Raw genomic sequence first — 19,704 nt, forward strand, 5'->3', positions numbered from 1 at the left:
AACGGGAAAAGTCTGTCATCTTCATAAATCTGCTTCAATAACAAGGCGTTCCTCCCTCGTGTGTTATCTGTTCTGTATTTTATGAATAATACCGTGTTTTTGTCAGTCCTTCTATATTTACAGACAATTTAAGTGTACAAATGCATGATATACATAAATATAGGTGTTTATGCTAATTTTCAGTGGCCAGATTAGAAGTTGAAAACATTAATTGCTCTTTAGTTTATTTTAAACAGCTGTTATTCAGCGGAACAAGTCCTTGAATAACTCAAGATGCAGGTGCGGTATTGGGTGACAAATAGCCTCGCATGTGCTCATCTATATATACTATTTATTTATTCTGTGGATAAAATCTTGACAAGACATTCACTGTGAGTCCAGCGATTTGGGAAATGAGCATATACGACATGTGAGCAGCCATCTTTGTTTACTTATCTATGTAGTTGCACGTGATATGTTATGACGATCCACGCGAGAGTTCAAATCTCACGGAACATAAAACCTTCTTACCAAGGTGTTCCCCGGTTGCCCTTCTACTATTTTTGTGTTTATTATTATTTTAACATGGGTAAAGCCCAAGACGCCATCCTAATTATATTAGAAAATGAGGTCATACTAATTCTGATGTTTATGACCATACAATGTGTACGACCCCTCCATGCTTACCATGTGCTTTATCCAATCAGAATTCGCACACCGCTAATATATGCACAAAGAGGAATCTAAATCATGATTGATGATCAATTTGATGACTCATTATCCTCAGTAAATTAGGACGATTCCATGGCAACAGTTTCCAGACGTGCGTATACACCACGACTTAAATCACCGCCTTACAACACTGACTTAATAGGGAGCCCAATAAATCGTTTCTCATAGATACATTTATGGACTAAAACCGTACATTAATATGTATTACTGATTCGAGCCAATAATTCCCCGGTTTTATCTAATAATCACTGTAATATGCGTACCACGTGATAAATCGCAAATGAAAAGCACATCAGTTTGTATGTTTCAATAAACCAGTGACGTTAGTCGGCTTCTTGTGAACGTGTATTTACAAAACCAATTTATTAAGAATCGGTAGACAATACTTATTTTTTTTTATATAGAAATACCCAATTACCCAGACAGACAGACAGACAAAATTGTCTGTTTGCATGATTATTTCTTGATAATAAATTTCTAATCACGACGACGGAAAAAGGTGCACCATCTGATTAATATAGCGCCATGCAGTGCGTGAAAAGGCTGTCTTTCTTCATCGTATCCAGGGGAATAATAGGAATCAATGAGAGACATTAGAGTAAGGTAATTGCAACGAGCCACAGTGTGAAGGCCAATATGAATATCTTTTGTAAGCTTCTGACCTCAAAAGTGCGTATACAACTATTAAAAAAAGCAGAATATTATCAAAAGTAGTAATACAAACATTACAGCTCGGTCTGCGGAATGCTTTGTCAATTACTCATTAATAGTTCAATACGTACCACGTGACACATTTACTGGCTGTAACACGTGACGAAGAGAAGTACAAGTGGTTGGTTTTATTTATATATATATATAATATATACTATACACCTTAAAATATAGTATTTTGCAAATGTTAAACTAATAATAAACAGAAACTTTTTTAGTGAACTAAATTACCGTATACATATAAAAACGAGTTTTCATCTGCAATTAATTACGGCATATGAGTTTGTACAGGAGAATATTAAATAAATTACATTGTGCGACATTATGAAAAAATACAATAATGGACTATTTAGCCCCATTTAGTAGACCTTGTTTCCTCAAATATTGTTTTGTATGTCGTTCACATTCATTGCAGTGCGTTGAGACATATGTATCGCCATTTTGTAACCGTCGACAGATAATCTACCAACGTGTCTTCCCTGTATAAGGTTGATTTGAACTACGAGTATAATTCATCAATGTGTCTCACATTCCTTGCTAATGATTCGCCCCATTTCACATCACTTGCAAATTGGCTACATTAGTCACACTACGTCAAACTGTGGAATTGATGAATCAGTCGACGTCCCGAGTAAATGTATCATTGACAGGTTCCACGACTCGTTATCCTCCTACCGATCGCCTAGGTGACCATGTAAGTTGAATACCGATGCGATGGAGCAGTCGTCATGGATACGTTCTGGTTTCTATGATAATTTCAAGAGTTTGATATATCGCGTTAAGTAGTAAGGTGGGTGAATGTAGGTGTAATTGCGTACATTGTCAAACAAAAATCTAAATATGCCTAATCAGGAACTTCTTAAAATATCGGCCATCTATGCAAAAAGAAACATTTTGGCAATAAGATTCTTCGTTTTTCGTTAATTAGTGTTGTATGTATACGCCACTTTGTCGTCAACACAGTCAACAATTGAGCTACTTGGCAAATATTTGGGGTGCCGCTTGTACATGATCGCCGAGATCTCGTTGAGAGCGATAGAACTGAGGATCTGTATTTGCCTCTCAGAGAGTGTTCAATTCTCTCCCGAGCCCATCATGACGTTTCACAGACCTATGTGACCATGGTAATTTAGAACAGCCGACGCGATGATATAACAAAATAAAATACTTCTTTAGGGGCAAAAAACAAGTTTTGAGACGCTAGAATAAAATATATCTCTTCACAGTGAGAAGAAAACTGCGCACCACATTGATAACAAAAAAAAAATGTCGCGGAACTATTCTCAAATAGATATCATGGATATTTACTATTTTGAGACGATCCCTACTTTTACTCCTACGTCACTGATTAGTTCGCTTGTATTGAAAGTTAAAGACGATAAACGAGAGAGAAGTACGGGATTTTATAAAATACTGCGCCCTGACAATACAGCTAATCTAAAAGATAGTATGCTCGTTAACAAAGGCTGTACTTCTTAAAATAGAAATACACCTAGTAATTACAGTCGCTTCAAATCGGATTCCTCTGAATAAATTATGGGGGATATTTCTACGTATATACAATCAATATATTACAACGGCGAGATCTGATTCCCATACAGTAATATATATAGGATATCTGTAGATTTGGGGATACAAATAAAAGACGTGATGTTGTAGCTTTTAAAATTTGGCTGATTTAAAACGATTGGCGTATGGTATACTTTCACACATGTTGAGCTAACGTGGCGATGGCGTGGCTTTTGAAAAGAAACATGTATATAGTAAATAAAACGATCGATTTGTAGGGTAGTACTATTATAATGTGGTTTAAGTCTATCTCAACATATGGCAACGTTATTTCCATTTTATTAGTAATTGGCAGAGGGTACAAGTAATCAGCCACTTGGGTGTATTGATTTGTTTGACTATAAGTTTGACTATATATATGCAAAGGACGGAATGATGTCGCACACACAGGATAGACTACTGCATTTTTACTTAACCTTTCGATTTAAACACAAAAGGCGTATATATATATCGCAGGTGTCTGTCCAATTGTAGTTTTGACAAGTAGGGAAATTAAGTGAAAAACGAGTCAGCGATTTGCATTTATATGAACCTGGGAGAATCGAATCATTTTACAACATTATATCGTTGATAGTAATAACACGTAGTACACTAAAATAGTCACAATTAACCCATACAGTTATCGCTTATATTACTACTGACAGTGATTGGGTCAATCAATTTGACAAATAGGTGCAATAGAATGCATTCTGTGCCAATTTACCACGCCGTCTATAATTGCCTTTTTCTGTTCACACGTCCTTGCACTGTGTAGTTAGTTGCTGACTTGAATGATAGGGAAGCATAGGGATGAGTTGAAGGTTGTATTTTCAAAGAGAAACATACACGACGGTGAATACTCACCCAATGCCTGAATGGAGGCAGCTACTAACAACAATTAATATTCTAATTTTTATTTGCAAAAGCGTTAATATCATTTTTCTGATGATTTTCTGGTATGTTCTACGTATACGAATACACACATGCGCGTTAGATTGTGTGATATACAGTATTCGTACTTATATTGATTCACCGTGGACCACAGTGATTCGCATACAGGAACAGTCACATAATCGCCAGCTGTCATAATAAAATCATGGCAAATATGCTAAAGATGCAATAACGGTCTCGGTAGTCGTGCACTTTTGAGATGAAACGCGATGCTTCATTTCCGGGATTTGCACTCTGATTAAAAATCATTTACTGCCACTTGTCACGTGTTGTGAGATGAGAACCCAGTCAAGGCACTTGAAAGTCATGTGTTTTTGTCCAATTACCAGGACTGAAAAAAAAATCAATTTACTTTTTATGCTGGTTAAACGTGATACAATAAGAATTTAAACCGGCCTTCTGAAAAAAGCGATTGATAAAAAGCTGCCGCAATGAACATACACCATCGGCTCAAATCTCATGCGAATGGCCGCAGAGGATCTTTTCGTTAAAAAGCTAATTTTCAACATACAATTTCTTTCTACGGATGGTTGAATTATCCTGCACCAAATGGCTTCCCCTATCGTCTTTCTCAGACTCTTTTGATCTACCGAATACATCTTCGCATAATACCATCCTGGATAGAATGTCCTAAGGCCTGAATGAGTTGCCATGGCAACAGTACAGACGTGTCGTTTGAACTGATCATTGAGGAACTCGCTTCAACGTTACCATGGAAACACATTACGAGGGTATATAGAAGCATCGACACAGAGGAAGGTAATACTCTCAGTTATTGATAAATGAACACATGAATAAATGATGTCACACACCAATAGTTACCCAGGGTAATCTCTCACATCGTCTTACGAACACGCCGCTGCGGGTAATGTAGAATTACATGGATTATAACGTCAGACCGATGTAAAGTGAAGCGTGATATATTGGGAAATAGTCACATGTGTTCTCTGCACGGTTCAGGGACGTATGTCAAGAACATGCACACGTAGCAGTGTATAGAGTAGAACAAGCGGAGTTTACAGAACAAAAGCATTGTCTTTTAAACGCTACATGTATTCATATGAGATTATATTCAAACGCGTTTACAGTCATATGCAGTATGTAAACGACCACACATGTATTCATATGTAAACTGTAAACTGAAACACTTGTGATAATATACATATTGTAAGCAATCACACTCGTATCCACGTACTGATTGTAAACAATCACTGTGCGGACAATTCATATTTGTATGCAGATTGTGAACGACCCACATATGTAGTCATGTGCAGACTGTTAAACGTCACACTTGTTTAAGCCAATGTCAATCAACGATGCGTATTTACATCGTTGTGGGTAATTTTCGTAGAAGAAAACTAGTGAAATATTGCCAAGACCGGAAATTAGAAGTCGATGCTTGAAAACACAGCCAATAGTCCGATTTTATGCTTGTGTGAGTGGGGATAATAATCATATATATAATGTACATTTCTACGGCGAAATCAATTTACCTGTCATGTGTGTGGGGTTAATAATATATTCCTTGACTTTCTCGGAAGATACATCCATGTTTCTTAAATCCAACCATCTAGCTCATGTGATTGGTCCGTTTAAGGGTCGAATATGTTAATGCTTTAATATGTTAATGGTAATTGGCCAAGTGAGAAATACATTTGATAAATTCATTGTAAATATACACGTCAACGTGACGCGATAAATAATAATGTTCATATTGACATCGACACGTAGCACATTATATACTCTTTCTACTCAGCGGTGTCCTTCCAGATATTGGCAACGTATAATCTAATAAATGCTAATTCGATTCACCATTCCTCGGCTCAATAAGACTTTGTTCTACTCACAGCACTCTGGAAACACGCTACCCATGTATTGGATTTCAGAATGCTTTCCAAATTGTTAGTACACACCACGATTTTCAGACATATTGGAATTCGTAGATGATAAAGCCAACCATAAATTATTACGCAGATCAAGCTGCAAGCACGGAGGTAAAAAAGGAACAGAGGTGTGAATTCGACATTCAACACCAATCACCAAACAATTCAGAAACTTTTAGCCTTTGAAAATGAAAACAATTAGCAGTGTGTAAGGCTGTATAATTTCCTGTTTGTCCGACGCTTCGTTTTCGTGTCACTGTCAAAATTATTGCTACCTTTTTACTTAACAGGGACTAAATGGTCTCTATAAAACGATAATCAGGATCGCAAAAAAAGTCAACTCATTTGAAACACTTGCCGGACGTTTCTCTCTCTTCTGAAATCCGCCTCGGTGATCATGGTCCGGAATCTATTTCTTTCAAAAGTGTTGCACCAGGTTTATGTTGTCGGCGTTTCTCTTTAAACCTATTTTTTTTTCAGGGACGAAGACAGTTTTTCCAAAAAAAAAAAAAGAATCTGAGGTTAAGTGGCTTTCGTCCACTGATGTCGCAGCTTCAGATCGATTAGAAACGTGTCAATACTTACACTATGACTATACGTTTCACTGCAACTGCCCACAACACAACATCTAAAAGCTCTCTCTCTCAGAAAAAAAGAAAATAGACGGAAAAAAAAAACGCCGACCGAAAAATGTATATCGTTTAAAAGTTTACTGAATGACCAGTGTTATTACGGCTCAGGGGTATGACTTCCTCTCACATTTTGGCATTTGGTGGCGCATTTTCGGCGAGAGTCGGAAATCCGGAAACAGTCGACCGTTTCAGGATAGGTGGGCGTGGCTACAACACGAGCAATATCCCAAATTTACTTGGATACGAGTAATCATTTTCAGTAAAAAAATTAATAACTGCCCATTTCAGTGGGACACAGATCTAAAATGGGAAACGTGAGGGTGGGCATTGCACAGGCACTTTAACACAGATGGTGAAAGCTTATACAATTTGCCTCGTGCAGTAGATGTAAATTAAAGTTACCATGACATCATCATTCATTGCAATTTCGTTCCAGGCTGCGATTGATCACCTTGAACTGCAAAGGCTGCTGGGATTACATCGCGCAGTGTACAAAATGCCAATACACTATGGAAGTCATCGTAACGTTTGAAGTGCTTTCAGCAATGTGAATAGACCGTGAATCAATTTCCTGATTGTACATGCAAATATAAACAAGTTCATTTAAAAAACCCGGTGGCTTCTCGTGCATATTTCCAACCTTTTTCCTTCACAAAAATAGATTAAACGACACGATCTCAAATATATACACTTCTGCAATTATCAGACATAACAGTCAGAGTGGCTTCGCCTATGACATAATAAAGTACAGTAAATTGTACTTTTACAGCTGAACTATAATCTCAACAATCAAAATATTTTGTTATCCGCCAAACTAAACTAGTCAGTCACGTATTCTTGTGACTTATATTTTTTGTATTAATGATAAACTTAAGTGCATTTCTGCAAAAACCAAAGTATTTCTGCATTCATGAATTCACAATTAGTGCATTAACATTTTCCTTTAGTTCAAATGCCTGACAAATAAAGTGAGAGACAAAAGTGTTTTTTGAAGTCAGTAATTTGGTTGAATTTTTCGAGAGACGGGTCCGCATATAATTCTTTTATAGTTAGATGGCAGTTTCCCAGACAGTCCCATGCCGACATTTTAGTAATAAATAGTATTCATCACCAATGCATCTGTGGCATAAACTACAAAATCTCATCTCGCTGTCAATTCATTCATGCCTACCGGTTTCTACTTCCAGAACATGACAACAACTTCTGAACCTAACAAGTGCTCTTCGTCCTTTAACAGTGCAACACAAGCTTAAAAGCAGACAAAACAAATCATCAACGGCGTCTTATGCTATCCCACTCTCATGACCGATCGACCTATTATTGTATATCTGGATTTATATTTGATATCCCGTATTCCTTTTAAACCATCTAAAATGTCAAAACGGCATGTATGTTTGCATTATAAAGAAGCCGTACGATAACATAGCACATAGCATCATTCATGTTTCAATTACTCCGCTGGTTTTTATTTCAGTGTGTCTCTCTAACTCAATTTGACAAGATTTCGAAACGATGATTTTTTTCACGTACAGCATATAATAGATGTAATCAGTTATGTAAACTTGTAACAGTATGTGAGGTACCAACTGCATTTCACACTGCACTAATTTAGAGAACACTATAACCATCTGTAAATGATGGCCTGAAATTGTTGAAAAATTATTAATTCTTAACACATTATTAATATATGCATAGTATGAATGATTAACTCTGGTTTAATTGGTTTAATATAGCTTCAAATTTCAAAAACAATTGCAGTTGTAGAGATATTAATTTAGGATTTAATAAACGTAATTTGGACTTGATTCGTTAGTGCTGTCCTTGCCCCCCCCCCCATTTCACCCGGGTTTCAAGTGTATGCATTTAGTAAAATGATGGATAATACATGTAGGGAACATTAACTGCGCATGGTCGTTGAAGTCTCCTCACAACCCACCTAAGTTGAACTTGAAAACCCTGAACAGGAAGTACATGAAATAATTGTTATTTGAATGCCTCTTTTTATTTTTCAGTCGGTTAGTTGCCAGAAAATCTAGCAGTTCGCACTTTCACTCTTGTTTTCCAGAAATCAGTATGACCCTGATGGACGGATGAGATTTGCAGCTAGCGAAAAAACAGAAAAAAACACTTAGTCATGAAACGTGATAAGTACATTGATACCCCTATTTGCACTGATCACGATTACGGACAATTGAGCAGGGATTCACGCTAACAAAAAAATAGGAATTATATTATTTAGCAATGGTTGACTGTTCCAAATAAATAAGCGGTGTTTGAGTTCATAGGGAAATAACAATGTGCTAGAATTTCAAATACAAATAACATAATTCTGTTGATTGTATATACTGTGGAGTACTTTATTTTCGCTTTGAATTAATATTGGCTATTTTTGCTGAATGAATGATTCAGTGAAAATAAAATCCACCGAATATACTTTATATTTTTCTTATATTTTACATTCAACAAAACTAATGCTATATTTAGTATTCTTATATATTCCATCATTCTCAAAGCTTTGTGGGAAATTATTGGAGATGCTGTGAGTCGACCCTGATAAACCAACATGTTCTTCATCGCTGACTAACCACTTACATATTTACCATACATACATTTTAGATATAGGCGCACATTGTGAAGTACACTTGCAGCGATTTGAAACACAGTAGTATGCTGTAGTTATGGAGATAGATCGGTAATCGATAACCTGAAAACAGGACGTGGAATAACATCTATGTATAATCATTCTATGTTTGGATTGGAAGAAAAATATGCGATCACACGTTTTAGTTCACTGCGTACTGCTCATGCATTAATGAATGCATTATAAATTTCTTTCTAGACAAATTAAACTATAATTTGTTTCTTTCTACTCTCTTAGTTCAATGTACGTTGGAGAGCGTTTAAATTGTACCCATGGACTGCGACACATAAACATATATATTTATGAACAAATATAGCAAAAACACATTCCCATCCTAGTTACAGGTACGCATATTTAAATTAGAAACCTCTTCACTAGAATTTATCAATTTCGCAATATCTTACACTCCTGATCAATTCAAAAGTTTGGAATTAAAAACTATGGAATTTATGTTTTATTTTCGATAAAATGAGGTATGTAGTTTGTTTGTGGAATGGTGGATTTTTTTTCAGTAATAGAACACCATTGGTTCTTTTATGGGATTATTGTCAATTGGAAAATTGTTGGCTTGAAGGAAAATCATGATTAATGAAATACTTTTGTTATTTTGAATTAATTGAACAATGTTTTAAACGTTAAATAGAGATATATCTTTATGATTTTACATATTTAACTAATGACGCTATTTATGATATCCTGTTCAACATATTCATCGTATTCTATCTTGGAGGCGTATTCTATCCATCCAGCGTTTTTAGTCTTTCAGCGGTTTTTACAGTTATCAGTATGTGTACGCTTTTTTACTGTAAAATATTATCTTTTTATTGTGTGCAAAATAAAAACAAACTATTAAATAAAAAGAATATATATATTCTATCCAGCCTACCATAGTGCTCTAAAACCTAAAACTAGGTAGAGGGATGCCATTGAGCCTTTAAAAGAGTGTTAATACCAATGTTTTGACAAACCCATACCCATAATTATACCAAAGTACAATTTGTTAAATCCATGTTTATACCAAATAAGGACAGGAAAACACTTTGTTACTTGTTACTTGATTTAATTTGCCAAATGAGATTTCGCAGTCCGTCCGTTTGTCCTTCTCATACCAACAGAAACTGTGGATGATTGAGGAACAGTTCGTATATAATCAGCGCACAGCTCATATATTGCAGTTACATATACCCTGAATTTATATATCATATATATATATTTATACAATCTTGAAAAACATAACTCATTTCAGTGGCACTCCTCCAATAGATAATTTCCACATAGTGCCCCCCTCCACCCGGAGCACATGATGTTCATCTATTCATAGTGTTATATAGTGATCTAACTTGAGAGAACACCTTGCCAGGCTCATCCAAGGTACTATCTTGACAGCGTATCTTTTTCAGACAATCCATATTGTCTGAGAGCCTACCCTGCTCAGTGCATTCATATTTCTCCAGATAGGAAAATATACTGTGCTCTATATTTGTATCACTCAGAGTGTTTTATTTTTAGAAGCATGTCCTATTTAGCTTCTTCAGTGTTCTAGCTTGGTATCATAACTCGTTTACTCATCTTGTGTCCTTTCCAGCCAAGGCATATTGTTCTATATTAGAAGCAAATCCTGTCCAGCCCTTTAATATTATTCTATCTTGGTGACATACCATGTTAGCCTATCCACACAGTGTTATATCTTAGAAGAATGTTCCATTCAATTTTTCCATCTTGAGGGAAGGACGTGGTGCAGTCAATCCATATTGTTCTATCTTGGGAGAAAGACACGATGCAGCCCATCCATATTGTTCTATCTTGAGAGCATACCCTGCTCAGCCGATATACAATGTTATAATCTTGGCCGCGTATTCTGACCAGCCCATTTTTTATTTTATTTTATTTTGCAAGTGTATTTTGTCCAGCACAGCCAGAGTGGTATATCGCGTGTTGTTATCCTATGCTACCATCACATTACCATTGTTTCACCGCAGTTTGCTAGATGATGCTCTCCAGCACACCCAGACTAGTTGTTAGTCTGTCCAACCAGCACATCCTTAATGTTACTTCGAGGGTGGGGAGCTTAAACTGTCCATTACATTTATGGTCCTTCCACTAGTTTTACTCTAGTAATGTTGGCATCAAGAAAAGTGAGATGACTAATTATCAAGTTGTCAAGACATGATTAATCTTTTTTTTTCAAAAGAAAATATAATGGATCCCAGATGGCTTCGAGATAGTTATAATTACAGCGTAATGTGTTTTTTACGAGTCCCGCATGTAATAGTATGTATAGTTTTCTATGTCATTTACATAATATCTCAAACCAAACCTCTTTGTTTTTATTCAGAATTAGATCATTTCATGTGGATTTGGTTTTATAATAGGCATGCTTTGTGATTTTTTTTATATATATTAAGTACTTTTATATTTATCATATTTACGTAATAACTCTCATATCAGTCCTTCCCTGAAATGCAATTTAAATAATGGCTTTTATATCAGCCCAGTTTTATGCAAGTATGTATATAGTACCATTTGCGCAATACTGTGTTAAGTGACCCCACTCCACACTAATCCGTATATAATCTTGTGAGGAGCTGCATTCAAATTTTACGCTATTGTGCATTCTACTGCGCATAAAAATAAATATATAACTAAATAATTATATGTTAATTTTTCACAATATTAGGATTCGTATATTATAGAAATATGACATTCCATGTTACCGAGAAAAGAATATGAGATCTGAAGAAATAATTCCGCCGAAATATGATGGCATGAATCCATAATAATAAATATGGCGAATATGAAATATAATCTTTAATTCGATTCAAACCTTCTTTAAATACTAATAACATATGCCAATACAACATCAGTCGTTTTAATTCAAAAATGGAATAGCAGTTCATATACCATTTAATCGAGATTTTCATTAATGGGAATTCAACACCTTTGGGTAAAGAATCAATTTTTAAATGTTAAGATGCGTAGTACAGATTAGGATCCCCTCCCCCCACTCCGTGCCGCAAAACAATTGACATTCATGGAGTTCTGCTCTTCATTAAAATGAAGGATGAACTCAAGCTACAAATTGGTAAATGTGAGTGAGTGCGTGGGTGAGTGTGTGAGTGAGTGCAACTGCAAAAGTAATTATTTTCGACGTCTCGGCGAATGTTTGAAATTAAAAAAAAAAAAAATCCACTACGCTTTGTGCGCTTATTCGTTTCCCACTATAAAAGAGATTTGTTTGGTGGTTCGTCACAAGAAAACAGTTATTAACCGCCTCACATATTTACTAAAATGTCAGTACAGAAAACATATTGCCATGCGTGTGACGGCAAAAAATATTAGTCAATCACTTAGCCAAACATTCAAATAAGTACTGATTTGTTTGTTTGATCGATTGATTATTTCTATAATACAGAAATCTCCCTACAGCGACCAGTGCGTCATTAAAGCATGGCTGGTCACGTATACATTTCAAATCATAATATGTTTCGTGATGGTTTCATTCTTCGGCGTTGTGGACCTGTAATCTATTAGATATTCAGACGTAGGTAACAATGTTGGCCACTCGACGCACAATGCATCAAGCGCTAAGGTTCTTTCATTGAATCCAACATATGACTTGGGTTAGCTGGGAGTCGAGTATCGTGTCTTAGACTAAGCATTATTGTCTTATGTGATATTCGCGTGGTATTGTGGATTGACGGGAAAACACTGTATTTTCAGTAATCAGTAACCACCAGAATTGGTCTACAGTGTTTTAGCATGTGATAGTAACGTGGCGATAGCTTGGTTTGTGATGAAAGATCCGTAAATCATATGTGATATATGAATCGATGCGCGGGAAGGATCGGTAATTTATTACTCTGATAAATATCAGAGTTGAGAAAGTCTTATTTTAAAACACTGGCATTTTGTCCAATGCATTTCATTAAAATATCATTGTACTAAGATAATAACACTACCCATATATGGGCATTACACCGCATCACGGATTTACAAAGCAACACTTTAGATTTAGAAATAACGAACAAACAAAAGTGAGTTCAGGAACTATCCTGTGACTGAGCTCTTAATATGCCGATTTTAGCAGGTTGTTCTAATGCGCACGCGCACAAGAAAACACGTTGTAAACATTTAAATGACCTACTGAGTTAATCTCATTGGCTGTCATTGTTGTTTAAAATTAATGCCCAAGCACGTAAAATCATAAATCTTGGCATTATAAGTAACATTGATAGAAGTGTCGATGACATGCAAAAACTTAAAACAGTCATTGAATTCTATTTCGGGCAACATGGATTTTCAAGAATATCGATAAATTTTATCTCTACAAAGCAACTTGCCATTGATTTAGTTGTCAACTAATTCAAAGATATGTTAAGCTCTCGACAAAAGTGATCTTCTTTATAATAGCAATGATGGGAAGTGACTTCTCCCGGCATGTAGAAATAAAAATATGAATTTGAGTAATTACAACAACTATTATGCACATTCTGATTTTAATAAAGCTAACTTAAAGTGCGTCACGCATTTTAAAACGTGCTGTATACGTTGCACAGGAAAGTTAAAGAACGCGACGCGGTACGCCGAATAAGACGCTTAAAACTAATTATTAAATGTGTTTTTTTTTTCGCAACATACTCAATATCCTCGGGGGCGGAGCTACGTCACGGACGTTCTACGTTGCTAAGACGCGCACCACTGTACCACGTATTTCTATGGGCTTTATGCGCGCTGCTGTGGAACGCCGGTGGAGCCGGTGAAAACTCGAGAAAACAACACAAACTCAACTTTGAAGTAATCATGAACAACCAAATTCATATATGTTACACACGTAGGGCTAATCTTGTTACACTGTTCAGGGGACTCTCAACAACCATCGCAAAGTACCGTTTTCTGCGAGTTTTTGGTCTTTGTTTTCACCGCGAGAGTTGCCAGGCGGTAGAAAATGCCCGGATGTCCGCCCCCGAGGATAGTATTCGTTCAATCAAATATGTCGCGCCCTCTAAAGACAGAGAGCCCTCTAGTGACAAATGTTAAAATGATGTTTGTGAGAAAAAGAAATAAGTGTCGATAAGTGCTTTTGGTTGTGAAGTTGCTTGTCATCTAAAATACAAGTAAATCTATCAAAAACAGATCAAAACGATATCGACGCTTTTAGCGGCTTCGTGTCACCCATTTACTGATGGAAGCACTTCGTCACTGGAGGAGAGGTATATATATTGTCTGGTTTATTAGTTGCACTTTACAATAAATCACACCCAGTAGTGTATCATCTATATATAAGGTATTTCATCTCACCTCTATCTCTCTCTTTGTTTCCCCGCTCTACATTTAAATTAATTCGAGTCACGTGATGCAAACTATATTTTGCTTGCAAGGATGTCGCAAGTAATAATCAATTATTTTTACTACGTGCCGTTTCCCGCATTATTTAGTAAAACAAATTGACAAGTTTTAGAACCGATATTTAAATCTGCCGAATAACAGCAGTTATTATGATGACGTATAATCGATATATGTATACGTGTAAGTGGTTTATTTATCCTGGGTTGTCTCCAAGCAAGTTGTTATTCCCGACTAACCGTGCACGGTACTTAGCTCCTTGAACCAATCCGCGTCTCGAAGTCTGGCCTCTGCGATGTGTATTTCTATTTCAAAATATCTTATTTAATATATGCCTTCACAGACAAATACACACACCTTCTTTATTCGTATGTCTTACGTCATATGAATAGCGGCTGATGACATGGACAATTTCAAAAAGCATTAAATTAACCACTGAATACACTCACAGAATGCACGATAATCTGCAAGTATATACACGCCTTGAAACGCGGTTAAAATAATCATACGTTCTATTCAACGGCAAATATAATTTTACAAGCTTAACTTGACGTTCTATAGAATGTCTGGCGCCCATTATCCAATTAACAAAGGTCGGCAGAATTGAATATATGCTCTCTCTTTAATAATGCTACTTTCCTTGAAACGGGTTATCGCGTGAAATATTGATTACGTCAGGGCCGTATGAATAGTTTGTTTGTAAGTGCCCTCGGTCTGAATATTTGCATATAGATTAAGGAGTAATACGTCAATCATTCTTTTTATTTCTCTGCCAGAGTCGTGAACAAGCGCCTAATGGATGATAGACTGTGTATAATGGTTCGAGGGATGTGAGATCTTTAAAACTCCAATTTCGCTTTCTGTTATTTAGTTCCAAGCGTATAATGCTGATTTGCGTATTTCGAATTTGCTTGTACTCGAAGCGTATCTAGAGAATGATACTATGCGATATACTCTTGCAAAACGTGAATTTGAGTGATTGTACGTATATATGTTCACATACGATCGGTCGACATTAATGATTGGTATGTGTGTGTTTTTTTCACAATTCTTCCAATCGTAGTATTACACACGTTAAATCAAATTAATGTGAATTGTAAAAGTTCACCTGATTTGTGACTCACATGGTAATTGAAATTATCAGTAGTAGTTGTTGTTGTTGTTGATGATGATGATTATCTTGAATACATATGTCAATGTGATGTCCTGAATTAAAACAGGATTAAGTAATCCGTCTTACCTGATAGTACTGATGCCATGGCAGCAATCAGAAATGAAATGACAACCGCTGGGCCTGCCTGAGTTCTCGCCACTTGGCCGGCCAAGACATATATACCTGCACCTAGAGTACTGCCAATACCCAGAGCCATTAAGTCGAATACACCCAGACATCGGGACAAATTGGTCTCTTTCAAGTAATCGGTGTCAAGTTTCTTGGTGCGACTAAACTGTTTCAGCAACCAGTACGCCATGGCGACCGCGCGAGTTAAACTATGGTACGAGGAGCAAGCAGCGCTACTGACTATGTTAAGCTCTGTTTTCTTCTCCTCGCTGGCAGCTCACTGTAAGCGTACGCTGCTAGAACCGCATCAATCGATGTTCGACTAATAATCCGTGTTTGTGATGTTGAATGCGTCCAATTATTCCTATGCCAACAAGCCTTACTACCCACAGCGATGCCGTAGTAACGTTTGAATGCTGGAACGACCGAGTGAACACACTCACGTGTGTGTGTGTGTGTGTGTGTGTGTGTGTGTGTACAGACGTCAAATAGGGTACATATAAGTCTCGCGTAACAACATCTCGTTATTTGCCGCGGTAATAGGATGACGTATTTCGGCCGATCTTAGAAAACAAATTCAAATAACATTTAATATATTACGCAGAGAAATAACACAAAACATCAAAACATTACTCATATAAAAAAAATAAAATGTAGTATGTGAAAAAAGAGCAATATAATTTCACGGTAACTAATTGACACGAGTGAACAATGGTTGAAAAACGGCGTCATGTCGGTGTTTCAGTAACCCACAGTTCATTGCGGTCACATAAAAAAACTCCCCCTGCGGCTTATACAATTCGAGAATTTGAACGAAATCAGCATTCCTAGAAACGCAATTAAATTTCCCTTACTTGAAGGCGTGCTGAACCCTGACAGAAGCAGCTGTTACAGTAGTACTGAACTACTAGACAAAAGTATATTATCATATCAACAATCGAACATCAAGTTGTTGGAAAACACAAAATTTAGAACAACAGGCGATATTAAAATCGATTTCGAATTATCCAAATAATTATAATAATACATCTAACACAGAAACACATAATTTACAGTATAATATAGTGCGTTGTTTCTTTGCCTCCTTTGCAGCCATACATAATTCATGCAGCTTTTTGTCCGTCTATTGGCTTAATTAATAGTCGTCGGTCGGTGGTATTAATGTATTATAAACTCATGTATGGCTAAGAGTACTGATTAATTATAACATAAATATGTTAAGACAGCTTACTCGGTACTTATAACGCAAGAATTCATACACCCAATGGCGCCTTCTTCTTGTTTCACTGTGTGTTTATACGTATAGGTTTGTTGTGTATTCATTACATTGATAAAAAACATGCAATTTAGGTTTTATATGAGCTGGTTTGTGTCGTGAACCCCAATCGAGACTAACAGTTGGTCACGCAATCTATCTGAATATCACGCAAGTAGTGTACTACCGAGTCTAGAAAAAAAAACAGACTGCATAAACTTGTTCTTTAATTGGGAAAGTACAGTAGAAATAACAATTAGCATAGCAATATATTAAATGCTCTTAAAAGCTTGCGTGGTCGACACTGTGACGGCGCCACAGACGATGAACTGTGTATGTCAATGAAGACATTTCGGTACTTAATTTGTTTTAGGAATAAATAAAGTATTTTTTGGACGGGCATGTTAATTTCACCTACTTCTGTATCATTTGATTGGATTCTGTCAAGAATAATGAATGAATAAAAAACTGGTAAAGCGTACAGAGTGTCTTCATGTTTTGTAACGAGCACTTTGAGCTGCTCCGCAATGACTACGAACATACTTTTAAACGAATATCCGTTTAAACAAACACACTTAGTAAACGAATTAATAGTATCACAAGAGGGCGTGCTGCACATTTCTGTAGACGAAAGTTCTAATACTAGCGGCCTGTAGGTGGCGGAACATTTCTGAAAACATCGCCAATACTAAAAGGGTGTTGGTCGTCGCGCCACGCATGCGTGAGATATGGGTCTCTTATAAACAAAGATGGCAACTTTGTTGGTTGCGTAGATAAACGCGTACAAGCTGATACGTTACTGAGGTTTAACTATGTAATTTCTCTGGTGAGTGGAGGATATCGAAGGAGTCGACAGCTGTAATTAGTACACGCCGCGCCCAGGTCAAAATATGTACTTGTGATTTCATTAGAAGACAGCGTTGAATTATGGGAAAATCAGTGTTTATCAAGACAAATGTTGCACATGTGTGGTGATATGGTTTGTTGATACGTAATTCTTAATCCCCAATGTCCAGGACCGCTCATGTAAATTTCAATGTTATGATTATTCTTTAATGAGAGCCAGATAATTACCAGAACATTGATTAGTTTTCTGTGCTAGAGACACACTGGAGACGCCATTAAGCACAGACTACATTAATAACTCCCACGCTGTATCTGAATCTTTAAATGACGTAAGACAGCAAAGTCTCCATTTACATGTTGTCGATTTCCATTAACGAAAGTCATTGATTGAGTCGGACGGCCCCCGGTGTTATACAAAATCATTGACTACTAGTAGTTCGATGGAAAAAAAAACACCACGCATGCAGCCTCTCCCAGAAAATTATAGGTTATTTTGTATGTATGTATGTATCATTTGCAGTGGCCTTCCCACAAAATTACTGTGGTAAATGGGTCATGCAATAATGTCTATCCACAGTCCCTCTATCCTTGGTAATAGGTCCGTCATACCACAGTCCCTCTATCTAACTATTTTCCCACAAACTATTATACAGTTCGTAAAAGGTTGTATATGTAGCAGTGAGAATATATACAATATTGATCAATACTCAGTGTCATATTAATTATTATTATACATTTGTCACCGTAAGTTCAGCGTGCCGTCACTTTGCGGCATTTTACGGTGTATTATCATCCTACCATATTAGGAAATGCGAATTACAAATATGGGATGATTACGCGCGCAAGCGTCATCTAATAATATAAACAACCGGACACCATACAAACAAGTTCGCTGATTCTGTTCTAAACATTTTGGATTTCGACATATCCATGGTGTACCCTTGGCAGGAAAAAATGTATAATAATAAGGTTATTACAAGGATACCTCAAAGTATGCATGTCGTCGATACTCCAGCTGTTCTGTCTTCGTGCATACTTTGAGGTATCCTCGTAATAACTTCATAGTATGCTATTTTGGGGAGCTCGTTATTATTATTACGATATACCATCAATGTGTGCCAAGTGTTTATCCAGTGTGTTTATTGTGTCTATTTTGGTTTGATTTACGCCCAAATCCTGACAAGTGCGTTGACTGGTGAGTAGCTTCGTGAGTAGCTTCAATTAATTTCCCGACCGCCAGAACAGAGGTTTAGTTTCCACATGCTTGTCGCGAATAATGAGAAATCTGATTGGTAAAAAAACAAAAACTTACAACAACAACAAAATTGGTTAAATCTAGTGTAGAAGGAGTTCGTGCGTTTAATTAGTCGAACAAATAGAGTCATGCAAGATGGAATAAACCAGTTCATGGTAGAGATGAAGAGAATATGGGACATCATTCCAAAAAATGACAATTTAACCGTCGCCAGGCAATATCTTACAGTGCAAACTTTGCACAATCAATACTTTTTATATGATCGATAACCTGAACCTTGTATTCTGCTGTTATCTTAATGATTTAGAGAACTTTAACAACAGAAAATGACGAACGAATAGCCCATTCACGCATCTAATCGAACACAGCATACACCGGGCGTCATTTCTAAAAACGAAAGACATTAGCTAGGACCGATAAGTGACTATTCACACGAGTTTCCGGCAATGACCCTTTATCATTATCCGTTCATCTACTTAGATCCACGTTTTGTCGACTCCTCACCTTTACATGTCTAGTTCATAGGATCCAAGTGGCTCTACTTTAACAGGTGTGGCGCCACGTGTTCGTAGGCATGGCTGCCCATGTAGTGTTTTGTTTAACCAATCTGCCTACTAAAATATCTAAAGTAAATAATGCTAGACTG

General features: G+C 36.6%; 1 protein-coding gene across 1 annotated transcript in view; it reads right to left on the reverse strand.

The window, feature by feature from the left end:
• The window catches only part of LOC100375631 (high affinity cationic amino acid transporter 1-like), a 38,505-nt gene extending 22,343 nt beyond the window's left edge, over positions 1 to 16,162 (reverse strand). Inside the window, exon 1 of the mRNA XM_002737494.3 lies at positions 15,661 to 16,162. Coding sequence (XP_002737540.1) covers positions 15,661 to 15,892 — 232 coding nt within the window. The 5' untranslated portion in view covers positions 15,893 to 16,162. The remainder of the gene's footprint in view (positions 1 to 15,660) is intronic.
• Between the last annotated feature and the right edge of the window lie 3,542 nt (positions 16,163 to 19,704).

The sequence above is a fragment of the Saccoglossus kowalevskii genome, chromosome 15 (genome assembly GCF_978046115.1).
Source record: "Saccoglossus kowalevskii chromosome 15, keSacKowa6.1, whole genome shotgun sequence".
NCBI lineage: Eukaryota > Metazoa > Hemichordata > Enteropneusta > Harrimaniidae > Saccoglossus > Saccoglossus kowalevskii.